The sequence below is a fragment of the Calypte anna genome, chromosome 4 (assembly GCF_003957555.1).
Source record: "Calypte anna isolate BGI_N300 chromosome 4, bCalAnn1_v1.p, whole genome shotgun sequence".
Lineage (NCBI taxonomy): Eukaryota > Metazoa > Chordata > Aves > Apodiformes > Trochilidae > Calypte > Calypte anna.
The window spans coordinates 3,885,889-3,912,900 of NC_044247.1; the positions used below are offsets into that span (position 1 = coordinate 3,885,889).

Genomic DNA, 27,012 nt, shown 5'->3' on the forward strand with positions numbered 1-27,012 from the left:
TGTCTCACACCCAGCATAACCACTCTGTCCTGACACAATGAGGAATCCTGTTTTACAAAACACAGATGAAAAACAGCTTCTTGCTACAGCTCCTCAGAATTATGTTATAATTTGGGTTCTTGTTTAATCCTCACCCATGATTCTTTTAATAGCTTTTAAAACCATGGAAATCTGAAGAAAAAATATATAAGATAAGATAGAATTAAAATTCCAAGTATGCATCCTTAACTTAAATAAAATGATGTTACAGGACTTGCAACTATCCCCAATTTTGAGTTTTATAAAGCATCAGGCACAGAGGTGAGTTACGTTAGCAACAGCCAAACATGTTTGGAGATAGAGATTCACAGTCAAGACCCAGCAGCCCCGGTGTTGCCCTGGAATGCCATTATGCCTAAGACTCAAACTCAGATCACAGTTGTAATTGTAATTCCACATTTGGTTCTATAATTTTTTTAATACTTTTCCTCTCTATATGCCCATGTACCTGCAGCACAGAATAAAGGCAACCAAATAATCTCAATGATTTGTGCCTAAACCTTCCTATGTTTGGATTGTTTTGAGTTACAAACCCAAAAAAACAATGCATACCCAAAGTCTGTAATCCCTGGTCTTCAGATGCCTCATTTGGGATTATTAGAATACCCTTGTAGCAGATCTTATACCTTCATATTGCTGTTCTGTGCTCTGTGTTTTCTGCTGTAACTTCATGTTAACAGAACATTTAGGACGGGAATTTAGCCTTAATTTAATATTGACAGACTGCCATTAAAAGCCAAGATCAACCCTCTTCACCAGGGCTTGTTGTATGTGCTTTGCATTGCTGCCTTCTGCCCCAGCAGCTTGCCCTTGGTCTTTCAAAGCATGCAAAATAACTGGAAGATCTGAGAAAGGACACTCCATTCCTTTGCAATTCCCCTTGCATCTCACAGGAGGTGGCAGCTACACTTCCCCAGTTTTGCCACCTACAGTGCTCCAGTTCTTCCCTCCAGCATCGAAGCCAAACACATCCATCAGCAAAGATGGCTGCTGCCTCCCTGTAGCCTTGTGCCAGGGGGAGCCATGCCTGCCAACTGGAAGGGAAACCAGACCAGGCTGGATTGATACAGCCAAACTGGGAATGTTCAGACAAGCATGCAGTGAGGAGCCGGGAGAATAAAGACACCGCAGGCATCCCAGGTCACTCAGACCACTGGTGGGACGAGCAGAGGAAGTGAGGCTGCAGGCTCTTAGGGATGTTATTCATTTGCTTTGGAAAACAAATGCTCTATCAGTATTTCCAGTGCCAGACGGCTCCCTATTCAACAAAGAGATTCTCTCCATGGAAACCTGGGCAGACAGGATCCTCTAGAAGCCTCTCTTGTGGATACACAGGCATCTCAACACCAACTAGATGAGCTGGATCCACACCTTCCCTGGCAGGGAGCTGAGACGTGAGCAGGCAGCCTGCACTCATATCAGACCCTTCACTGGAATCCAGCCTCCTGTCCCCGAGCACTCAAGCTGACCCAACCCCAGACTCATCATGTTGATGCTGGGGTTCTACATCCCTTGTGGTTCAGAGCCAGGACAATTTGGGATCACCTGGCTGGCACAGATGATTTCCTCCCAATGGCAAGTAGACAGGATGTCCTGCTGCACCCTCCAGCCACACTGCCTTTTGCAGCTCTGCTCACCATCTACTGTCGTTGTATCACAGTGAGAGGGAGTTGGGGCCAGCCCACACACCCCATCACAGACATGCACCTGGCAGTCAGCATGAGAAACCTCTGGCTCCTCTTCATTAGAGTGAACAAGCTCCAAACCTTTCTACCAGCCTATGCTCTGGGACCTAAGGCAAACACTCAGCTCTGAGGCAGCAGCACCTCTCACATGTACTCCCCACCCTGTCAGGTGCTTTCCTCTGCTGGGCAGCAACCCTGACTCTCATGAACCCCTGGTTCTCTCCCACCTGGCCTGCAACACTGCACAAACCCCATTGGAGCTGCGGCACAACCAACTGGATTGATGTGCTTGTATCTGTGTGTCCCAGCAGCTCCTGAAGAGCATCCCTCTACCAGCAGGTGTCAGCTCACACCCTCTGATGCTTGTGGCCTGGGTCAAAGTTGGTGGTTTTTTGCTATGGATTTTGACCAGTGGATCTTTCTGACCCATAACAGGTCACCCCTCCATGCCACAGGCAGATCTTTCCCAGTCTGACAGCACTGGGGAAGCAATTCCTGGACTTCAGTTCCATCACAGAGCTGATGCACAATAAATGGTCACCAGTGGCTCATACACTGAAAGTAGGGTTTCACACAAGTAGGGTTTCAGAAAGGCCTCCTCTACTGCTGCTACTGCTCCACTTTTCCATGACTGCCCTAAATGACAGAACAAAGTATATTTTAAAATCTAGCACTTTGGAGCCCAGGCTAGGAATTTGACATGCTCCCAACAGACTGGTGAAAGAGTTGAGAGGTGATGGGCAGCACAGTAAGTCATTGAGAAGTAAAAAAAAACCTGCACAAACAGACAACAGATGAAAAGGCCAGTGTTTCTGCCAGATGGGTCATAAGGGCTACAGGGAAGTATAAAATGAACATGAGCCAGCATGCCACTGCCAAAAAAACCCCAAAAAAACCCAAACAAAAAAACCCCCATCAGATACAGCAGAATGTGTTAAGTAATTTCTCTCCTTTCAGCTCATAAAGGCATATCAAGTAATTATACTGCACTTCTCCAGAGAAACCAGTTCATTTCCCTAAAGATTTGGACCAGCTGAGAGAGGCCTCAGGAGACCAGCAAGACCACCAAAAAGCCTTGGACATAATCCTGAAAGAATGGGGCTAGTCTAGACAAGATACATCAGAAGACACAGCTTTATAACATTTAAAGGCCACAGCAAAAAGGGACAGGACAGTCTGATATTGAACTTTGTGCTAGGTAGGAGATGCATCCATGTTAAGGAAGAAGAATCAAGTACACCAAGAAAAGTTGAAGCATCCCTTGCAAATCTGCATAGATTTGCTACATGGTAGATGGATGGACCTCAGCACCCCCTCCAGCCCAGTCTCCTACACTTGTCATGACCCTAGGTGGCAGCTCTGTCCCTGTCCCCATTTGTTCTGCATTTGTCACCATCTGTGCAAACTACAGCCACTTTGGTCATGAAGCCTTCAGCATTCAGGACATTCTGAAAGAACAGAACACTTAGGAGGCTTCCCAGCACCACAGAGCCCATTGCATCTTCTCTCCACTCTGCAGAGGTCTCCCCCAGAGTCTGGTGCCCCTGATCTCATTATCCTCCTAGAGGCACATCTACACAACCTTCAGTAGGCACCACAGTTATTCTGATGTGACTGAAGGAAAAACAATCACAAACCTCACCCTTGTTTACTTCAAGTGCTTCAAGTGACTTGCCTTTCCTAACTTCTACCCACAGCACCATCAATATTTAAAGTAAGCTGAACACTAGAAGCCTATGAGATACTACTCTACACCTCTTGTGCCTTTTGGAGGGCATGAGAGACTGCATGTCAGTTAAGTTCCTCAGTGCTGCAAGAACATACGTGGGACAGAAGCTCTTTGACAACTCCCAGACATGTGCCAAGAGCCTTGAGAGCTCCCATTCAGAAGAGTCCCTAGAAACAGACAATTTCAAGTACCACTTCTGCTTTGGTGCCAATGTCTTCCTGCTGCAATATGGCCTGTCCCCATTTGCTCCATGGTCTTTAACAAGATTGCGATGAAGAAGCCAAGCCTGCCTTGGGAAGGACACAAGGTGCAAAACAGACTCTGCCCTTACCCTTCTCTTCATCTCTTTCAGACATTTTTAGTGTTGAATGCCAGCACACTGTTCCATGCTCTGCTTCAGAAGGCACACTACACAGCAGGTGAGCTAGCCTGGCTCATTTCCAAGTCCTGTTTAGCATCAAAAGACCTGAAAAAATGCAGGTTTTTCAGTTTCACTGAGCTGAGTATGGTGATGCTGCTGAAGGACAGTCAGTGAGCACTGCAATAGGGACACTGTTGAGGTCAGCACCCAATACTGCCAATGCAAGCAGAGAGAGCCTCTATACAGGACCCAAGGACAACTCTGCTTGAAGACCTGGATTCTTTTGGAGTGGGCTACACGCTCACCTTGAGCTGACGTAGATATCAACTGATGTTTCTATTCACTGCTTCTCTGGAATCTGATGCAAATCTAAGGCAGGGCCACAGCAAACAACCAGCAGCTGTGTATGAGCAAGAGGTTCTTCTGGGATAGATCCTCGGCTGTGAAGAGGGAAATAGCAGCAGCCTCTTCATGGACAGATGACTATCCACGTAGCTCAGTGACAGCTGATGGAAGTAGGCAATTTTATGCCACAGTTTGGGTAGAAAGAATCTGCATTATCCAACATTACAGCTTGCCTGGCCCCAGCATTAAGAGATGGTGGCTGCTTTTCTCTCCCTCACCTTGCTGCTTCAGTTTCAATTTACAATTTTTTCCCTGCAGGAACAGAGGTTAATGAGAACCACCGTCTAAACAGCAAACACAATGTTCTGGCCTTGGCATGGCACACTTGCTCCCTAGCCAGAAACACTGTCAGGAACAGAAGAGAGCTTGATCCAGTCCATAAGATCTCAAGAGAATCCAGAAGCCGCTGCGACTCGGGTTGCTGTGCACACTGCAACAGCTGAATCCTAGCCTGAACGTGCCTGGTCTGGCCTGGCAGGACAGGTGACCACGGGGCAGTGCTTTGTGGTGTTCCCTGAAGATGGTGTGAGGGGGTGCAGGCTGCTCCTTGGTCACTGCTGCTCCGGCTGGGCAGGGTGAGGGTCCGGGGGAGCTGTCCCTTCAGCACCGCTCCGCTGCCTCTGCTGCTGCGGGAGGGGTGGTTCTGCTCCGAGCAGACCCCCTGGACAGCCCTGCAGCACACACCGCCCAAAAGGAATTCAGTATTTGCAGGAAAAGTGCTCAGTGTTTCTCGAGCTCTGGTGGGCTGATGGTGTGCCAGCCGGAAGAAGTGTGGGACATGCCAAGAAAACTCTGCATCAGCTGCGCTGGATAAGGAGCCACCTCATTGCCCTCTGCAGCGTCCTAGGGAGGGTAAATGGAGATGGAGATGCAAATGTTTTCTCCCTGGTAACCACGATTAGGATGTGTGGGAATAGTTCAAATCTGCATCAGAAGAGCAATGTGTCAGGGCATTAGGAAGCACCTCTTTACCAAGAGGGTGGTCAGATATTGGAACAGGCTTCCTAAAGAGGTGCCATGGTCTGGTAACCACAGCGGTAGTGGATCAAGGGTTGGACTTGATGATCTCAGAGGCCCTTTACAACCTGGCTGATTCTGTGATTCTCATGCCTGTCACTGTTTTCAGAGGCATTTGGACAATGCCCTTAACAACAGCCCTGAACTGGTCAGGCAGTTGGACTAGATATCACTGTGGATCCCTTCCAGTTGAAATATTCTGTTCCTTTCTATTCTATTGGAAACAACACTTTGTAAATAAATGGCAGAATTACTCTACTGTTTGTTTTGTGTGGGCAAGTGACTGACAATGCAAAAATGCATCAGCAGAACCCTGGAATTTCCAGACATCTATTCAGGAGTGAACTGACAGACAATCTACTTTCAGCCTGCCCTTGGCACCAGCACAAAGTTCATGCCAAGACAACTTGCTAGCTCTTCAACACATCACAGACAAGGACCAGGCACATACTTTAAGGAAATATAAACTCACTCACAAGTCTGAGATTAACACTAAGCAGCTAGCAACTGGACTACAAATCTCACACAATGAAGAGGAAGCTGTTTGCACAAGCAACATTGCCCTCACTTCCTTCTCCAGCTTTGGAAAGCTGTGCATTGACATTATGCCAGCTGCTCATCACCACCCCCCTCACATCTGCCAGAGTAATGGCTCCTATGTCCTGTCCCAAATAACCACCTCTGGAAACTACTGTGGCTACCAGGGGCCCTGTTCATTAAGTTAACATAGATCATTATGACTAAACCATGTTAGAGAACAATTACACAAGCACAAGGCTCTTTTCAGAGCAATAAACTTCTGAAACTCTAAGCCCAAACAGATTCCTATTTCTTAAGTTAGCAAGAACAGGATTGAAATTTAATAAAGAGAGATGACTTCAGTGACCTAAAGAGGCTGTGTCAATGCAATGACACCCCCATTTCTGAAATGCCCCAAACTAAGCATCAAGTATGAAAACCAGCTGCTGATGTAATGGCTTTCTATGAAACTCTCTCATACTTCAGTCCCTCAAGCTCCATTCTAGGCACCCAGGCATACAAAGGACATGGACCTACTAAACCAATTGGGCCACGGGCCATTTACACAAAGCCCTGTCCTACCTGAACCACCACTTGTGCAAATAACAGGTCAAGATGTCTCACGTGTACTCCAAGGAAATCTGAGAAAACATCAGTGGCTGCAGGCAGGCTGAGTGCATGTACAGCCAAAGCTTTGCATGGACTCATGGGGCCTGGAGGAGGTTCAGTAAATGGAAGGAGGTGAGCTAGGCAGAGAAGAACTGACTGCAGCTTAAAATACAAAGACTTCCTGCAAATGTGACTACAGAGGGCGGGCAACAAAACCCAGGAGTGCTTTGAATGGGAACAGCTATACTCAAAATAAATTGTTAAGAATTCATTTTTACCAGCTCTAATCAGGAAGCCAAAAGAACTTAATCACAGGTTGTAAACCAGACTGTGGCTGTAAGAACCTCCAGTTTCAGCAGCAGTGCTGATAAAGGATTTTTTCCGTTACTGACACTTGCCCAAAGCAGCTATTTCTTCCTAAAATCACTGTCCACCACTCTTCCATACCTCAGCAAAGCTTTGAGGGGTGGGGTGGATCTACAGAGAGAGTAAATCCCTATACAAGGCTGTGTACAGGCCATCCCCACAGAGCCACTCCTCTGGGGTCACAATGCAGGCATCAGGGCATGCATGCTCCCCATAATACTAGAAAGTTCCAAAAATTGCAATTCAGCACCAAATAGTTTCCTCACTGCAATGTCCTTGGTGGCAATGCTCAAGAAAGCTGTCCCAGGAGATGTTTTACCTCCACTGTCCACACTATCTCAACCTTGTTATAACAGTCCCTACTTCCAGGTGAAACACCAGATAGGCTCTGCACAGACCCACACACCCAGAGGACAGGAGTGGCAGTGCCACCCCAGAGAGATGCCTTGGCTGATCACCAGCTCATCACTCCAACCAGAGGTGAGTGAGCCACCACATCCTGCCTGACACAAGCTGCTGAGTTGTGTGTTAATGCCAGTACCTCAATCAAAGTCCAGACACAATTTTTTGACAGCCAAGACAGTGTCAGGGAGGCAGGGCTTTCTATGGCCAGCAAAGAAAACCCAGACAGATCAATCATCACAGCATTGCCATGTCAGTGCCCCTTCTAGGCCTGACAGCATTAGCAGTGACCCACCACTCCATGACACTGTGGCTTGCCTGGGGACACAGCCAGCCCCAGTGGCAGCCACCATTGAGGGCCAGGGCACTGCTCAGTCCCAGCTCTGCCTCAGCTAGCCCAGGTGACTGGTCTCTTCATCTGCAACAAATGATTGCTCTCTACAAAGCATTCAGAGGTGGGAGACTCAGAAAGCTCTGGACTGAGGCAGGAGTAGGTGAACTGTAACCACTGGTAGCAACATACCTGGAGAACAGAGCACAGACTCATGCAAGATGCATTTGCTAATGCTAAAACACCTGTTCCCTCTGCTCCTGCCAGCAAGTGGGACTCAAAGGAAACATCAGGAAGGGAAGATCTGAATGTGGGGGTGTGAAAAGGCCATTGCTGCTGGAAAGCACCATGGACTTCTCTGTCCACAATGCTTGACCTCCCCACCACCCAGCTTGAAGCTGCTGGTGGCAGAGTACACCAGGTCCCCCTCACTTCCAGCTGCGCTGTGCCCCTCACCTCCACAGGGCAGGGGAAAACAGCCTCAGGGCAGCACCTCTCAGCAAGGCTCCTGCCAGCAGCCAGGGCTGCACACCCAGAGCCAACATGACACAGCGTCAAGCAGCCATGTCCTGCAGCAGCCACTGCTCCTCCAACATGACGTCAGCCTCTGCAAGAGCTGGCAGGCAGGACATGCTGTGCATGCTGGCCAAGATGCTCCCAGACACTGCCTGGCTCTGGCAGACACCGTGGTCTGTGTTCCTCACCAGCTATGGCTTATCTACAAATTAAATTTCACACTTGCTTGCTCCAGAACAAGGCACAGGTGCTGAAGAAGCCACCCTCCCCCTCCACATCTGTCTTCCCCCTCACCACTCCCCACTGCTGAGTGCGGTGACCAAAGATAATAGCTGGTGGCTGTGGAGGAGATCCTGGGAAAAGTCACTGACTCTGCACAGCCAGCTCAAGGCGGAGCTGCCATGGTGCTGGCTGTGCCCTCCAGGCTCAGGCCAGCAGCAGGGTTAGGGGAGCCTCAGGGCTAGTGGGACGTTTACCCACACATGCTGCTGGCACAGCATGGCATCCCAGAACACCCATCTGCAACTGAATGAGATCAAACCCCATCCCAGAGTCAGTGTTTTCCCCGGAAACCCTAAAGGCTTTCACAAGAACTATGGAAATACACGGATTTGTTACATGCTCTAGTGAACAACTTAAAGAGTTCATTTAGATGTCATAGCCAGAGATCACCATTGTCACAGGTTGTGCATACAGCTGAGGGCCCGGACAGATACAGTATCAGTCACCTTGGAAGGAACTTCAAGGTCTAGCCCAAGCTCACAACAGCCTCTACTCAAGACAAGCAGCCTCCTCAAGCAGGGAAGCCTGCCCTCAGCAAGGGCTCTCAGCTGCTTATGTCCCCAAACTGAAACCAAAGCTGGGGTCACTAATAAGATGAAACTGCCTGGGCTGCAGGGTCTCTGCAAAGTCTGACTCTTGGTTGTGAATCCAGAGCTTGAGAGGGACTGGAGGCCACGCAAGCCAGCAGCAAGGAAGGAAACCTGTTCAAATTTAATACAAAATGTATTTTATATTTTTCCTTGTAGATTTCTACCATATTTTCCATTTTTAAGCAACAAAAAAGCAGCCAGCTTAAACACTCTGGCAATAAAAAATAAAAATTAAAATAAATTAAAAAAACAACCAACAAACTAAAACCAAACCTTTAATCTGTTTTACTGTAAAGGCTGCCCAATGTTAAGAAACAAGCTGGTCCAGAGTAAATCAGCCTAGGATGCCTTGTAACTTCAGAGGGAGGAGAACAAGATGAGAAAGGACATCCAGGCAAGCTGCAAGGACCACTGATGCCATGGAAAGGTTGCTTCTAGTCCCAAGAAGGTGCTCATGCTCCCTGCAGCTTCTCAGAGGTCTCTGAGCACAGCTCTGCCCCAGCAGATGCCCACTGTGAAGCACCACTCCTGGTGCACATGGGAGCTGGTTTTTGTTACCAAGAGCAGGTAACCACTTGGCTCCTTCCTCCTAAGGTCATGAGCATCAAAGTACATCAGCTCCCTGACCAAGTATTTAACCTCAGATCCCCAGGTCTCACAACAGAGACCAAAATGGCAACAAGATCCCTATGGCTGCTAGCCAAAGGCAGATTCCAGTTCTGTAATTGCTAGGACACCATTGTGTTGGCTGGATACTTCCTTCAGCCCTCATGGATAGAGCACTCCTGAATGTCATGAGGATGGGAAGCAGTGTCTTCTTCATCAGCTTTAACCTGGCCTGGCTGTCTCCTACCCAAAGTCCCACTAGATCCCCAGCTGAGCTGGGGATGAGCTGGGGACCACTAGATCCCTAGCTTATCTCTCCATACTGCTCTCCAAGTCTACTTCTCCCACAAAAAGAAAACTTCACCCAGTCTGAACCTCATGTCTTTCTGCTGTCCTTGTACATCTCTGGACTGCTCAAGGAGTGGGGAGACAGCTTTCTGGCACACCACATACACCAAGATAAGGCTGAACTGGACCATGATGTGCAGCAGGACATGAGTTTTTCTCATCTGGGCATAAAACCAGGAATACAACTGAGACCAATGTTTCCCGGGATCTGTGAGAACCAGCAGAGCCAGGAGACAGGAGGAAAGGGAAATGAAGATCAGATCCCCAGTGATCCCATGATGCTCACCACATGCAACAAGTACCAGGGAACTGGGATAACAGTAGAATGAAACTCCAGATCTTCTACCAGCAAGTCAGGTGAGTGCCCTGTGTCCAGGGAACCAGAGGAAGCAGAACAGCCAAATAACACCGGAGGGAAAGGCTATTGGCATCCATTTTCAAACCAACCAAATTCGCAACTGCTAAGGAAAAAGTCCTTCAAAAGTCTCCAGAAAAGGATCCTGAGATGCCAAAGCAGAGGATCAGTGCTTAGCACAGGTCCCATATCTCCCATGCACTGCATCTCTAGCACATGAGGAGAGCATCCCACACTGTCAGAGAGGAAGCAAACTAAAGCAGGCATCTGTCACCCTGTGCCAGGCAAACTAACACAGAACTGGATGGGGATGAACTCAGTCTCCTTTATCAAAGCCCAGTGCTCCCTCCTGGCTCCACTCTCTGGTAGTCAAAATGAAAATAACAGCCCAGACCAAGGGTTCATCTTGTTCTATACACTTTCTTGCCAGTAGTCAGAACCATGAGCAATTTGCAGCTCAGCAGCAGCCCAAATCATAGGTGGACATCAGTGTATTTATTGGTTCTGGGGTAACCTCTTGTCCATCTGGAATTCATCCTTTTTCTTCTGGAACCAATGTAAAGTTTAATGTTCACAACACCTTGTTCTAAGGACCATGTCTGTGAGAAGCAATGCCACTCCTCCTGTTTGGAATCTCCTGCTAGCTTCATTTCATGTGATCTTGTACTTGTAAAGAAACATTACATCTTCTCTCCTAGCCACCTGAAGACACATCTTATCCATCTTCTGTTGTTTCTTTTCCCTGAAGAACCCACCCTTATTTAACCATTTTTTGCACTGAGGCTATCAGACCTCTGACCATTCCTGCTGCAACTTCCAGGCATCTGACTCCACAATTAACACCCACAAATCTCTCCTGATCTCCCCTGGGCAGTTTGAGAGACAGAGAAACAGAGCAACTCCTGTGTCCTTCTGCATCACTGTCCCACGAGTCCTCAAGTTGCTCAGTGGTGCCTGGAGTCATACCAGGGTACAGGGATGAAGTGAACACAACCAGGCTCACACCTCACCTCCACAACTTCTTTAGTGCTAGGTGCCAGCACCAGATTGACATAGCCACCTCCATGGTGACTGGCAGGCAAATACTTTGTCCACACTGCAGACCTGGGCTGCTTCTTCCCCTCGTTTAGGGTAGCAGTTAATGAATGCCTGATGAAGGCAAATTCCCTGAAGCCTATGATCAGAATGCCAAAGAGCACTTAGCAGTCCCCTTCAAGCCCATGTCAAAAGCCTTCCTGACCAGCCTTTGCCAACCACCCTCATCCTCAGAGAGACACAACAGATGAGGCACAGATCCAAACAATGGATTGTGCACAGTACAAGCCCTGAAATATGGTCTCTCTGCAACCTTTCCCAAATTTTGTCACCTGCTCGGTTGGCATGGCCAGAGCTTCAGATCTGCTTGGCAGGCACCTTACAGGATACACTCACACTGAAGTGTAGTTTAAAAATGACACATGTTACTTCCCTGTTAGGCTTTCTGCAGTGTCAGGAACAAGGCTTCTTTAAACACATCCTCCCAAGCTCCTTGCCAAGGCAGGCTCAGCCCAAAGAGCATTCCTCAGCTCAAAGCCTTGCTCCATGCTACCCTATGCCATGTGCCTGCTCTGCTGCAAGACAGACAACGTGGCAAAAGGAACATCAAGAGTTTAGGCCCATCTGGTACCAACCAGGCCTCTCTACCCCCACTGTGGGATAGGAAGGAGAAAATCCACCTAAAGGTTCATTAAACAAGAAGAGGACAGGGAGGTTTTCATTCCCCAATTATGGTAACAGGCAAACCCAGACATACTCAACTTGGGAAGAAAACAACCTAATTTAATCTACCATGAGAAAAGGAAAACATGACCAGATCTTACAACCTCTGCTCTCACCCTTCCCTTTTGCCTGGGACCAAATTGCTTCACTCCCACCTCTCCCTCGGTGGTACAGGGGGATGGAGAGTGAGGGTTCAGGGTCTGATCACCACATTGCTTCTGCTGCCTCTTTCTCCTCAAGGGCAGAACTCCTCACACCCTTCCTTGCTCCAACGCAGGGTCCCTCCCATGGGAAAGAGTCCTTCACAGCCCCTCCAACATGAGTCTCTCCCACGAGAGTCCCTCAGGAACAAGCTGCTCCAGTGTGGGCTGCTCACAGAGCCATGGTCTGCCTTGGGAACAGCCCCCTCCCCTCAGCACAAGAGCTTCCCCAGCTGCAGATTCACATTTGCCCCTCTCCACGATCTTTGGCTCCACATCTGCCCAGCTGTGACACTCCCTGGCAGCAGCTCCATGTCTGCCCACCGTGGTCCTTCAAGGGCTACTCCACTGCTTCTTCAGGGACTGCTCCACTGTGCTCCTCCATGGGGGACAGCTGCCATCTCAGACACCTTCTCCCCTTCCTTTCTCACTGAGCTTGGTGCCTTTTGTCTGGCATCGCTCTCACCTCCTCCTCTCTTCTTCAGGTCCTTTTTTTTTTCTTTTTAGTTTTTGCAGTTTCATTTTCCCTTTTTTGAATGTGTTGATCATATAGATGCATCCTGCTTCCTGTATCTTCTTGGCCTTGGCCAGAGGTGGGACCTGAACTGGAACCAGGGGAGCTTCTGACAGCTTCTCACAGAAGCCACCCCTGTGCCCCCCATGCTTCCAAAACACACACACAGAAAACTTCAGGAGCTACATGTACCACACAGGACTCAGCAGCTGCAGACAGAAGTTCTGTGTCTTTCCACCACTTCACCCCCTTTTCCCCTCAGTCATACCTTCCCCAGGGTCTGCATTATATTGCTTCAAGCTGCCATCGCTAGCAATTACAGGACTTTTTATTCATTCTCCTCACACCTGTTGCACAATCCTGCTGAGGCCACCAGCACCATGTGCTGGTCACAGCCTGTTCCTGCCCCCAGCTCCAGGAACCATCATATTGAAGACCACTGGACCATTCAATCCACCATGCAGCACCACTCAGCTCTGCTAGTCTTCTAACTCAGCTCTTCTCAAGCACCCTGGCACCAGGATCCACCTTGCCTCCTTCTGCTGATGTGCCCCTGCCTGCCAGCTGCAACCACCTATCTCCCCTCCACGACAACCCAAGAGCAATGCATGCCCCTGGCTGTGGCTGTGGTTGCAGGTACAAATGCCAGACCCTGAAAACATTCTGTCAGCAAACATTCTTCCAAAAGATTTATCAGCAGTAGCCAATAACAGTCAAGGATCTGTCTGGGATCCCATGGGAAGCAAATAACTGTCCTGTCCCTGTGGCACTGGAAGCCCCATGGGCAGAGCCAAACTGTCCCTGTCTCATCCCTCTGCACTTGGTGTACAGTCCCAGGACTACAGATACTCACCCCTGCCATGAGATTTCACAGGTTCCTCCATAGCTTGTGACCTGACACACACACTCTCCATGTTTCCATCTCCACCACTTCACGCCACCTGTTCACTCTCCTGTTACTGAGCTCCTCCAGCTGCCACTTGGCACATCATGAACACCCCACACCAGTGTGTGCAGGACCACAGCTACTCCTGGATAGCCAAAAGGGCTTCCTTTCTCCCCCTGTCTGCTGTGCAGAGTAGCTCCCATCAGGAAGAACAGGGGAAGATGACAGCAAAGTGTTTGGGAGGCAGCTGTAATTGGGGAGCCTCTGAGCTGACGCTGCTCATGGATGGTTTAGATGGAGCTTAGAGACTCAACAACCCCAATGTCCCATAGACACCTGCTCTCCTAAAACCTCTCCTCCCTTGACGTAAAGACAAGGCCAATGAGGACCTGCCAGAAGATTTGGGAAGTCACTGTCTTCCTGTTCTTGCTCACAGACTCAATGTGATCCTGGTCAAAAGGCACCTGGACCAGGTCCCTGTCTGTGTTGGACCTAAGCAGACAGAGCAACCCCCACAGAAAGCCAGGAGGGATGCAGCCACCACAGCTGGAGCCTCAGCACAGCTCTCTGCCAATTCTCACACTTCCTTCTGAAGCCTTGGCAGCCCCTCCCCACAGGCAAGGCTCTGCCAGCCGGCACAGCAGCAAGGATCACAGCTCACAGGCTCTGCCCGCCCTCACCGCCCTGCTCGTAAGCCCCTTCACTCCAGCCCTTTGGGAGAAAAGCCTCTACATTTGGTCTGGGAAGGAGACAAACACAGATGTAAGGTCCATAGCAACACCCTTGGCATGGGCTCAACCTTTCTCTCCAACAACGCTGCCCTAGATGCACACTGCATGTTGAACATAGGCGGCTGGAGACTGAAAGACAGTAGCATGCAGACTCTGCCAAGATGGACACTGCAACTCCAATTCCTCAGCAAATGGCTGTGCAGCACCCACATGTCAAGGTCCAAGGGCAGTCCTGCATATTGGTGGCTTTCACTCATGCCCTGGTGCTCTGGAGGTTGAAAGCTGCCTGTTTGCAGGTGTCCAACCAAACTCCACATCCTGACTGCACATGTAACCATGGCAACTGCACATGCAAGCGCAAAGCCTCAAGCTGGGCTAACTGCAAATGCAAATGAAGCAAACAAATGCACAATGCTAAAAGTGTGACCTCTAAATGTCAGCCTTTAACCATTTTTCAGACATCAGCTCTGCTGGTGGCCACCTGCAGTGTGCAGAGCAGGAGGAGGTCTGCTCCAATGGGGACCTCAGGGCACCCAGCCCTGTGCCAGGGGTTGGCACAGATGCTCTGGTGCAGCGTGGGGAGAAAAGATGGCACACACCTTTTTCAGAGCTAAAAATGACCTCTGCCTTGGAAGCCCACAGCTCCCTCTTTGGGGACACATCCACCCCTTAACCAGCTGGCAAATGCCCCTGCTTTCACAGAGCACCCTAGTTTTCAGAGAAAGGAAGAGCCCACCAGGCTGAAATAAGGCACAGTCAGAGCAGGTGCCCATGGGGAGCTGGCTCTGTCAGCTCTCCCACTGCTCCCACATGTACCCAGCCCTGGGAGCACTTCCAGACCTGGGCCAAGCCAATAGCAACACCAGACAAGGCATCCTCAATGGAAGGGAGGGAAATCCCAGCACTGAGAGGACTTCATGCCAGAGCCACCTCCTCCAGGGAGGCCCATGGCCTCTGGGATGGGCTGCCAGTGGAGGCAATGGGAGGTGTCACCATGTGGGAGAATGTGGTCCAGAAAGAGACCAGATGGCCAAAGGCCTCATGTCCCTCATCACTTCTCCTTTCCCTCAGTCCTGAGGGACAGTCCCTCCCAATGTTAACCATCACCTAACACACACCTGTCATGCTCTGTGGCTTCAAGCACAACAAAACCTAGATCATGCAAAGAGTACTGACTACAGCCATAGCATGTGTCAGTGGAGCCACTGGCTAAACCCTGCACCATGTGGGTCACCCACATGCTGCTCAGGGATGAATCTGACAGCACAACAGAGCCCCTGTTTGACATGGAGCCTACCTCCACCCCAGCTCCACCCTCCCTCTACTCAAAACTGAGACAGGGGAATGCCCCTTCACTCCAAGAGCCCAATGACTAATGTCATTCCACATGCTATGCCAAATAAACAGAGACAAGGGGATCGATCTCCTGTCCTTGATCTGAGGATGCTTAAGCCAGCAGCCTTCAACTTAGGCAGCACCAGGTGCATCATTGCAACCCAAATAACCGCCCCTGTCTGCACCACCACCCCCGATCCTAGGCAGGATCCCAGTCCTGGGGCAAAAGTGCCCTAGCCAGGAAAGACCTTGCTCCCCGTGCTTCGTACTGGATCAGATGGGCTGGGCTGAGCCGAACCGGGCCAACCGGGTGGCCTCGGGCTGGAGATGTGGGGCGGGGGTTGGGGATGCGGGCGGGGGTCGCGCAGCTGAAGCGGGCGCACAATCCCTCTTTCAGCGCGTCGCTATGGCAACCGGCCGGCTCGCCGCGGCCGCTCATCCGGCCCCGTTAACCCTCGCCGTTACTCGCCGCCGTCGCGCTCGGCTCCGCCCGTTAACCCCTGCCAGGCCACGCCGCGCCCCGGTGCCTGGCCTGTCCCGGACGCCCTACCCAAGGACCGGGACAGGCCACCTGCCACTCCCGCCCCAGGAACCCCATCACCGCCGCGGCGACCATCCCCGTGCCGTGGGGCCTGCCCGTTTCCACTCGGCCGCTTTCCCCAGCGAGAGCCGTGTCGGGCCGGCCCGGGCGTGGCACACTTACCGTCGGGGGCGGCGACGCCGCTGGGCCATGCCGGTGGCTGCAGCGGCTACTTCGCGATCCGCTCGGTCCGGCCCGACGCCGCACCGGGAGCGCGCGGCGCGTGCACGGCGGGGGCGGGCGGAGGAGGAGCCGCACCGCAACACCCCTTCGCTGCCACTGCCTGCGGCATCCTCGCCCGGTACCTGTACCGCACTGATCGGGTATCCCACGGCCCCGCCACTGCAGCGGCCAGGCCTGGTACCGCATGCTCCCGGCACCACCGCCCTGGGTACTGCACTGAGGGAGTGTTGCAACCTTCGGGCCGCACGCAGTCTGGTACTGCGCCCATTGGGCACTGCCACTGACCGCACCTGCACGCCCGGTATCCCCCACAGAGATTCCCCCACAGACGAGAATCATTTGCCATGGGCACACTGCACCATCCTGAGTATCTCTGCTGTACCCTGATCGTCCTGCACCATCCTGGGCATCCAGAATCCTGCCCCGCCTTGTACCTGTCCTAACCACGGTGCATGGCTGCCTTCCACGCCCCCCTGCCCTGCATAGCCCTGGGCTGTGCTGCCCCGGCAAACCCTACAGCAGCTCTAGGGCCCTACAGCTCTCGTATCCCCGGCATCTTTCCTCACGGCCAGGGGAGAACCCTCTGTCTCCCCTGCTGCTCTGAAGCACCCAGTTGGTCCACGGAGGATTCACTAGGTACCACCATGGCAGCCTCAGCCTTGGGGCCAGGTGCAGCCCTGCCACCTGCCCACCCCTTGCCACACACCATGTTGGGGGCTCACCAGCCCCAACGCCCTAGGCCACAGCAGCACTATGTAACAAGACTCAGCCTTTCCTCCTGGCGTGCCTGTACCCAGCATGGGGATATCTTCCTCTCCAGCACATGGCCTCCCAGGAGGAGCCACCTCTTCTCCAGTATGCCTCTGATAATGCTGGGGCTACCCTTCTATTTCAGTCTTGCCAGATGGGATTACTGAACTAATTTGAAATGGCATGGATTTGGGTCCTGTTAGAGCTGTCTGGTCTCTTCATCTCTGCCATACCCAGGGCAGCACCTGCAACAATGTCTGATCTAGGAGCAGAATGTGCAGTTACCAGCAGACATGTCTGTGCCTCCCGACCCCAGCAAGGAGAGCTGGGCTCTGCCTCCCTCCCACTGCTGGAGTTGCAACTCAGATGCTAGCTGGGCTCTGCAAAGCAGTTGCTGCTTGTGCATCTTCATGTGATGAACAGGCAGGTATTTTCACCCTCCCACATGCCATTGGCATGTGCATTGAGTCAGTGAACATACAACCTGGGAGGCTGGCTGGGCTTCACTAGCTCCCACTGCAGAGCAGAGAGCTTTCCTGTCCCTCTTGCCCCTCCCTCTTCAAGTGACTGTTTCTTGCTGGTCAGCAGCTTGACTGGTTTGGGTTTTGGCCTGTTTATATGCAGGGTGTGCTGTGTGCTGCCACTCTGCACTTCCTTGAGCAGACAACATGGTCCAGCACCCATAGGATGGTTGCACAACCTTGTCCCACGAGGGTTCATCCACCCTGAGAAGCACCTTAAAGGGGCCTTTGCAGACTGGGCTCCATGCATGGCTCCCAGTGTCCTGCTGCCCAGTAAAACCAGCCCGGGACAGGGCAAAATACAGAACTGCAGTGGTGCTTCATAACCTGCTCCCCATCACAGGCACCACGTGGAGGGCTGGGCATTTTTATAATGGCTTTGCTCACAGCTTCTGCTGCTTGAGTGGGCAGCAATTGATTTTCTTGCAGAACATCAGTTCTGATGTCACCAAGCCTTGTGCAGTCCCCACTTCTCACCATGTGCTGGGTGCACACTGTGTGGCACTGCCTACATGTGTTGCCTGTGGATCCAGCCCAGGCATCCCCCTTGGAGCTGCCCCCAGCTCCAGAGTGGCTGGAGACAGGGGCAGGCTTTTGCAGGAGGAAAGAGTTGGGGGAGCCACATTGCTGGGGCATGGAATAAAAGGAGGGTCCACTGTCAGTAAGCAACTGGGCCCAGGGAGAGACTAATCCTCCCCTTTAAGCCAGGGAGGCAGGATGCATTTTCACTAAATTCCTGGGGCCCTGGAAGACACAAAGCAGACCAGCACCCCAGCCTCACAACAGCTGCTGTGAGGGCAACACCCAACTGCATCCCTGCCTAGAGCCACCTATGGTGGGGCTGCCTTCTGCCACCATGCCCAGGCACCACTGCTGGACTCTCAACACCAGCACAGCAGCGATGCAGAAGGCAGCATCCAAGTCACTGATTGGTTCAGGTTCAGCTGTCTCTAGGGGCTGGCAGAGGAGCACCTGCCCTGAGGAACCCACCTGTCCCAACTACACATGACACAGAAGAGCTTGTTCTGCCCAGAAACAGTGCCCAGCTTCCCCAGGCTGTGGCTCCACGGGCACCAGGGCACTTCCTACTCACAGCTGTAGCAGGATTGGGAAGAGCAGGTGGGAGGACAGAGAACAACTCCTCCTCCTGCCCTAGGTCCATAAAACAGGGTACAGCAGGCACAACCATGGCCTTGGGCATGGTTCCCTTCCACCTCATGGGTCACCCAGCACAGGCAACCCACAGGCAATGGCCTCCCCTGGGGCATGAAGGAACTGAGAACCAGACAGGCTGCTCCCAAGCCTAATTGTCCATAGAAAGGCACAAGCAGGGGACACAGAGGAAACAGCCCTGCACACACGTCTGTTCTCATTAATAAGAGTAAGGCCATGAGGCCAGGCCTGCAATGTGGCACAAGGCTGAGACAGAAGGGTGGTGGAGCTTGCAGATGAGCAGAGCACAGGGTGGGCGTAGTGCCAGGCAGGTGTACTCTTGACAGCAACCACATCCTTGCTAGGGGGAAGAAAAGGTCTGAGCTCCAATTCTTGGTGCAGCACAGGCCCATCAGTGAGCATAATGGAACTGCAACCCTCACATTAGTCTGAGTACAGCTAAGGGCCAGAGCCCTATCATCTCTCCTTCCTCTCCATTAAGTCTGCCTCCTTGCTATGGCCTACCCTACAATTTGTCCATAAGATCAAATGCAGCTCTTTTGTCTCTGCAAGCCTCACCATACCCCACATAATTGGGACAGAAATAAGACACTGGTCAAAAAAGCTAACAGAGGGGCCACAAGTCAAATGGTCCACAAGCATTTGCTGAGGAAAAGCTGAAGAGAAAAGAAAGGTGTTGGTGATAGCACTTTTCCAGACTCAAAAGACAGCAGGAATGGAGAGCACTAAAGCAGCTTGCTACAGACATGCCAGGAGGCTGCATTAGCCAGGTCAAAATCCCAGAATGCAGCATGTTACCATCCAGAGAAAGCACTATGGCTGTCACAAAGAAGCAGAGAAGCCCTGGTGTTTATCAGCAAAACCATGCTGCAATAAGTAGTGTTACGAATGCACTCAGTCCCCAGCTCCTCCTAGTCTGCAGCAGCACTACCTTGAGCACCTCAGTGCTGGAAAGCTAGGTGTTTAAGGACTCAGAATGTAACACCCTACACTATAAATTCCTCTTTGCTTTATACCTCTGCCCTGGTGGAACCTGCCACAGACTACTAGTAAAGCTCTTAACATACAAATCTTAGCTTGCACAACCCTTGCAAGCATGTGAACAACAGCTTATGAAACAAATAGGGAAGAAGGGCTTTCTTTCCCAAACCAGACTGTTTAGCGATTCACAGAAGCTGCAAACACAGACATTAGTTCTACTGAGAAACAGATAAAGACCACGTGTAGAGGTTCTGCTGGGCTGTACTGGGAGTAGTGCTGAGGAGGAAAGGCAGGCTCTGAATACACACTCCTTTTGCAAAGTAAGCTCTCTGTATTCTTCCGAGAATGTGTGCAGTATGGGATTCATCTGGTATAAATAAAGTACAAAATTTTACAATGTCTTAATTATTATTTTAACAAAAATACTAAAAGCTGAGTAAAAACTGAAACCAAAGTCGGAATGGAAACTATCATCCACAAGGGAACGCCATAAATGTTTGTAAGAAACTGGATAGTAAAAACACTTTCTCTGTACAATAAAACCATTCTCCCTGTGAGAAAGGCAGTGACAGTACTGCCCAAAGACAGAGGTTGGGCGCAGCCCCAGTTTGTGGATCAGACTGAAGAGGCTGTATCCAGTCCACAGTGATGTCTTCCCTCCTGGATCAGGCTGACGTGCCACAGGTCAGTAGCGTCCAAATGGGTTGCTGTTCTGCTGTGTCTGTGTATCTGTTGAGGTTAAGACAAGAGTTAGCCACAAGGTCTGGTTCAGAAAAGAACCAGAAAAGAACTCTCCCCCAGCACCAGCACAGTATGAGGAGTGTGTCACAGACTGTAACAAGAAAAATATAACCTTTATGGCAATCCCTGCTCTGCTTGTTTGTCTGAGCCTTTAGGCAGCAGTAGAGTCAGGACCCCACATTCTTTGAGGAAGAGACTTATGTGCCAGTCCCAATCCTGAATCTTCACCAGAGATCTCTCCATCCCTCACAGTGGAATTGGTGCATCATAACTAATCCATGATAGGAGGCAGCTAGCTGGGTGGGTGAATCTATGGATGAATTATTTCTGATTTTGAAAGAACATCAGTCCTCTAAGACTGTACAACACCTGAAGCCACACAAGCTGCACAGAAAGCATCCAACACTCATCCTGAGGCACACCCAGAAAGCAGAGTTAGTGAAGGTTTCAGAGACAACTATCCTGGCTCTCATGTGTATTTTGATACAAATGAAAGACATGCCTAGAGGCATGTCCAGATGGCACTATGAAGGCAGGAAACATGGTAAAGTTATATTCAAGAACATCATGAACTTCCAAACTGCTGGGACTGAGGTTTCATAATGTACAATGCTCACAGTATACTTGGGTACTGTCTGATTAATAAAACTAGTTTTTTTCCTGAAACTCCATCAGCACATTTGACCCTAACTCAGACTTAAGTAAAAGGGGTCCAGTGTAAAATGGCTAGCTCAATGTTTTCTGCTCTGCTGGAAACAGCAAATTCAGGGATACACTGGAGCCTTCTAATGCAACCTATCCTGGACCCAAGTATTTCTGTCCTCCTCCTACAGGCTGTTCTTCATGTCCCGCTTTCCACTCTATCCCATACACTACAAGAACACCAGATGGTTCCTGGTGGAACTGATGTAAACCCAGTGAGGGAGCACAGAATCTGCATGCTGACAACACATGACTGCATTGGATCCATGCATCTGTTCCATATGAAACGGTCCCATTTGCTGTACAGACAGGGTACAAAAATATAGCTATCTTGCTATATTCAGATTCTTATGTGAGGTCTTCCTTTACTTGAATATCCTGGCTGGGATCCTTGCACAGACTTGAGGCTTGCAAATCAAGCTTGTGGGAAACTTAACACATTAAAACCTATGGTTTAGGGCGGGTCTTTAGGTCACAAGGACTAAGAATTTTCCATCAGGGAACAAGTGTAAGGGTAACTGAGTGCCAGCAGTGCATTGGTAACTGCTTGTGTTGCATGTCCTTAGTGACACTCAGGGAGAAATGGTGAGCACTCAGCACAGAACCAAAGCTGCAGCTATGGCTGGGAGTGGTGGTGACCAACACAACAGTGGTGACCAACACCTCCACCCAGACAGAGGTAGGGATGAGGAAGGTGGCTGCACAGACCACAGGATGTAGGAAATGCCTAGATCCCTCCTACAGAGCAGGGATTGATGTCAGTCCCACATGTAAAAGGTGTACACAAGTGGAGCATCTTTTGCAGCACATGGCTGAACTGCAGGAGGCAGTGAGAAGGCTGTGGGACATTCAAGAGGTAGAGAGGGAGATAGGTAATTTTTTTTCAGGTACACACTGAGGCAAACTCACAGCCTAATCCTAGAGAGCAAATAACTCCAACAAACAGAAAGTAGGGAAGTGAATATAGGTAACAAAGAAAAAGAATGGAAAATGGCTAAGTCAAAATCAGCTACAGGGGTGTGTAGCAAGACGACATGGGAAAACAGTTTAAAATTTGATGAGGGTAGATTTAGGTTAGACACTAGGAAAAAATTCTTTCCTGTGAGGGTGGCAAGATGCTGGAACAGGTTGCCCAGGGAAGCTGTGGCTGCCCCCTCCCTGAAGTGTTCAAGGCCAGGTTGGATGGGGCTTTGAGCAACATGATCTGGAAGGTGGCCCTGCCCATACTGAGGGGTTGGAACTAGATGATCTTAAAGGTCCCTCCCAACCCTAGCCAATCTGTGATTCTAATTTCACAACCCCCACACCACACATCTAGTAATCTCACACATAATACACAGCAAAATAAAATCTGTGCAGCCATTACCTTGTCCGTTACTGCAGCCACAGAAGCCTGCAGAACACTGCAAACACAAGTGTGTAGCAACATTTCCCAGAATACTCTCCCTGTCTCCAAGAACTCTTGTCCTGATCACAACACGCACACAGTATTGTGGGTATTCCATCAAGTGAGTGATCCAGAATTAACAGCCTCCCTGTGGCCCTCAGTGATCATCTGCAGCAGAGGAAATACCTCTGAATGCTTTAAAGCTGCAGGCTGGATACTTTCTAAAACACTGTATGACAGCCCCTACAAAGATGTAGCTCCCTCAGCCCTCTGCAGGCAGCAGAAGGAAGGCATAGAAGGTTGCTCTCAAGCTGGCAAGTACTGCTTGCCCTTGCTGCTGTGCCCCTTTGGGCCAGACATTCCAAGTCCTGATACCACCTCCCTGCCAATGTAATTCATGGCCTCAGACAGTCTGTCTTGGCATTGCTTCTCTACCCCAGCATACCTGCAATACAAAACAGCAGGGAGGAGACTAGAGACAGGATCAAGAACACTAAGGCTTACTGGAAAGCTGCTGTTGAAGCTGTCGAACCAGAGCAGCTGTTTGCTGCTGCTGTTGTGTCTGCTGGAGGCCCTGGCGCTGGAACTGCAAAAAGAGAAATGTGGTTATAGCCACAGCACCTGGCTGGAATTCACACAAACCCTGTGAAGTGCAGGGAAGGGGAAAGGGAAGGTGGAAGAGCACTGTTGGATTTGTGCTGGACCATCACATCCCTCTGCCTCTCAGGGAACACTCACAATGGGCTGCTGTGGGGGAAGAGCCTGCATCCCCAACCCTGGGGGCTGGCCTTGAGCTTGTGGTTGAGGCACTGTGGAGACCTGGGGTTGTGGCTGTGGTTGTGGCTGCTGCTGCTGCTGTTGTTGTTGTTGCTGTTGCTGCTGTTGCTGCTGCTGTTGCTGCTGTGAAGACAAAAGAGAAGGGACTGTCAAGAAACTGTTTGGGCAATACATCCAGCAACCAGGCACTGGAAGGGATGAAGGAGGAATGATGCTCCATGCAATAATACACCTTATGCCATTTTCCTTACAGGTACTTAAATTACCCAAATTTCACCAGGACCCTGTCCCAGGCTGAAAAGTGGCAAGTAATACAAGGACAGTAACAAAAGTTGCTCTGCAAGATGAGCAGATGTCAGGAAAAGAACTATAAGTCTACTGGTCAACTGGGGAATGACTAAGACCAAACAAGATACAAGAACAGAAAACAACTAAGAGCTTCCTCAAGAGGCTGGCTGGTTAATCTCTTGCCTCCTGGTTAAGACCACCAATACTGATTTCACTGAGTATTTGCCTGACTTGTTCTCAAATTTTTTCCATAGGCAGCAACAAAGCTCCTATAACCTTCCTACACAGTGCACTCCAGATCACAGTTACTCATGCTACTGGAATTTTCCCCAATTTCTACTCTGAATCTCGCATGTTATGATTTATGGTGATTTCTCATCCCAAGGCCAAGGGACAAGAACAGGTAAGAGCCATTTTTTTGAGACAAAAAAATTGGAGACTTATCTGTCCTCTTCTTTCTGCCTCTCCAACTTGATGCCCAGCTATTTCAGCCCTTCCTTCTCAGTCACATTCCAAACTATCTATCTTACTGTCCTTCTCTGCCACTCATGCTAGCTGTAATTGCACTTCAGTAAAAACATAGGCATAAAACTGGATGCAGTTCTCCAACCTAGATGTTGACAGGACCAGTTATGGTGAGACTATTTAGTGTTGAACTTAAGAGTCAGCATATACCCAAAAATCTCAAGGTTTTAAAATTACTCTTAATTTTCAGGTATTTTCCCATCTGCCAATATGGTTCTGAACTTATATCAACAGAAGAATTTCTATCAGAAATAGAAAATTACTGAAGTTAACTTTAAAAAACAAAACCCCCCACAAAAACAAAACAAACAATATGGTGGTGGTAGTTAAGGTTACAAAGGCTGTCTTTTCTACAGCCCACTACATCATGACAGTTGACTCAAGCACAAGGGGCCTGTTCTGAATCTGGTATACTTCTGGTAACACTGCTACTGAGCTAGGAGAATCACTAGCAATTTGTCTGAGACATGCTCTTTTTCTAAATATGAGGGATAGAGAATCCTATAGGTTTGCTAGGCCTTGTCATAAGATATGCAATCCACCAATTAACCCAAACTACTTCTGTATTTCTCTGTTAATTCAATAAATTTCTGTAACTCCAGGAAATGTACTCATATCTGTGTATCATATAAGACCATAATACAAATCCATGGAATACTCATGTCTGTTGTCAAATTCCTATAAACTTCTTCAAACCTAGAGAGGTGGGTTGAACAGCTTACGTTGTCTCAGCTTTTCACCATCTAGTGTTAGATATGGAGTAAATGGACTGATTCACACCAGATTTCCAGCCATTTGAAACAGCAACCAACACTTATTTTCATCTTGTGAAAATGCAGATATGCTCCTAAAAATTATCTTGTAAGGAAACACTTTACCTTCTCTTGCGTGGGCGCAGGAATTTTCACTTTGTTTCTAGCTCTGGCAACAAAGACAGATAGCTTTCTGCATAATTTCATGGGCTCAGATGGAGCAGGAAAAGATGGGATGCAGGCCAGAGAGGACTAAACAGACCTCATAACTTCCCTTAAGCCATACTATGTGACTGGCAAAAGGCAGGAGAGTGGGTCTCTTCATCAGGCATGGCCAGCTCTAAGACAGGGAGAACTGCCTAGCAAATAATTAGAGATAGCCCCCAACAGAATTGTCCTCCTTCCTGGCACAGAGAAGCAGAGCAAAGCATTGCTGACACAGAGCTGGTAGCTCTGGGCAAGCTCCCTTCAGCTCCAGCAAACTTCCTTCTGTCAGCAACCTCTCACCCTCAGCATCTGCTGCTGCTGTTGCTGCTGCTGCCTCAGGTACTGCTGCTGCTGCTCAGGGAGTATCTGGCTGGGTCGAATTCCTGAGGGTACTGCTTGTGGACCCAAATGATTCATCCCACTCATCATGGGGGCCTGCTGTATTGACTGGTGAGGATACCTAAAAGAGAAAAGGAAAAGCTCATGAAGTAAAAGATCCATGGGCAGCCAGTTTCTTTAATCCAAACCCAACTTCTACTATCAAGACAGACAGCCCCAACAGTCCCTTGCAATCCATATTGCCTCCATGCAGAAAGGTGAGGGACACGAGAGCCTTTCAAGGAGAGGTTTAATCCAACCTGGTTTTCTACAAGTAATAAGTAACAGTCCTTGGTACACTGTTCTGCACAGTCTCCCTGCAGGATATGCCTATTCAGGAGCAGCAGAAATCCCAGATACAGCCCTTTGGTTATGATCTGTTGGTCAGATTAGAACTCAAAACTATGACTTTTCTCATTAATTTTTCTCCTACTTCCCAATTCCATCTTTCTCTGGCTGTTAACTTTATTCCTGCCTGCAACTAGCATCTCCAAATTTCAACCTGTTTGTTTCTTCCCAGGACTGAAAAGCTGGATAAACACGTTCCCCTGAGGATGTTGTATAAACACAGCACAATTAACAGGCTTCTTTTCAGATTGCTTTTAGGGTTTTTTAAGCACAGCTGGGAAGCTCATGATGAAGTAGAGCTTGTTAGCAACCAGTAGGGTGAGAGGTACCTCTGTGTGCTGCTCAAGGTGTGTCCATAGCCAGGGGCCTGCTGGTGTACATAGCCACTTGGTCTCTGCTGCATCTGTCTAACAGGATCCACTAGGGCAGGATTAGAGCTGGGGTGGGAATTCTGATAGGGCTGGCCAGAATAGGTAGGAGGTACCATCGTTCCTGACTGGGAAGGGTGCTGCTGAAGGCCTATGTGGGAGACATAAGGTGTGTAACCCTGAAAAAAACAAAAAGCTTTTATAAGTCATGGAGTAAGGTCCAAAAGAAAATTTGGAATGCAGGACACCAGCCTTTTGTAAATACTGTCACAAGGCTGCTCATCTCTGGGATTCAGATTCATGCTGCACAATAAGCGAGGAATAGGAAGAGCCAACAGATTGCAGGATTTAATAGCAGAAAAAAAGATGGTGCCCTGTGCTGGAGCTGGATTCCAGTCCTACCACTGCAGTCACTGCCACTTACCTGGGAGGGTTGCAGTACTCCATATGATGGAGTTGGAGCCATCTGGCGCACAGGCTGCTGTCCCATTATGCCTTGGCCCTGCTGGAAGGCAACACAGAAACACTTTTTTCAACATCTCCACAGGGCAGAACACTGCTGCTCTCTTCTCAGCAGCTCCCACCACACCAGGCAAGCAGCTTCACTGCTAAAACTATGAGGATGGTGCACAGCTTCCAGATGCTAATGATTTCTGCCTCACCCCAACTTGGGACAAATAGGCCACTAACATCCCTACCACCCCTGAGCCACGATGTGATGCTCTCATTGCCCAGGAGCCACAGATGCCCCCATGCACTTCACTGAT

At 49.7% G+C, this 27,012-nt stretch overlaps 2 protein-coding genes across 3 annotated transcripts in view; both read right to left on the minus strand.

Moving 5' to 3' along the window:
• The window catches only part of NLGN3 (neuroligin 3), a 42,884-nt gene extending 26,515 nt beyond the window's left edge, over positions 1 to 16,369 (minus strand). Inside the window, exon 1 of the mRNA XM_030449222.1 lies at positions 16,288 to 16,369. The gene's annotated coding sequence lies outside the window, so the exon portion shown is untranslated. The remainder of the gene's footprint in view (positions 1 to 16,287) is intronic.
• A 3,719-nt stretch (positions 16,370 to 20,088) lies between these two features.
• Positions 20,089 to 27,012, minus strand: part of MED12 (mediator complex subunit 12) — a 34,120-nt gene continuing 27,196 nt past the window's right edge. Inside the window, exons 39-44 of one of the 2 annotated variants that reach the window (XM_030448981.1) lie at positions 26,670 to 26,750; positions 26,207 to 26,424; positions 25,452 to 25,611; positions 23,341 to 23,502; positions 23,107 to 23,188; positions 20,089 to 20,501 (exon numbers count right to left, since the gene is read on the minus strand). In XM_030448981.1, the coding sequence (XP_030304841.1) occupies positions 20,458 to 20,501; positions 23,107 to 23,188; positions 23,341 to 23,502; positions 25,452 to 25,611; positions 26,207 to 26,424; positions 26,670 to 26,750 (747 nt within the window). In that variant the 3' untranslated portion in view covers positions 20,089 to 20,457. Of the gene's footprint in view, positions 20,502 to 23,106; positions 23,189 to 23,340; positions 23,503 to 25,451; positions 25,612 to 26,206; positions 26,425 to 26,669; positions 26,751 to 27,012 lie in introns of those variants that run through there. The other variant, XM_030448982.1, reaches the window with a different exon arrangement.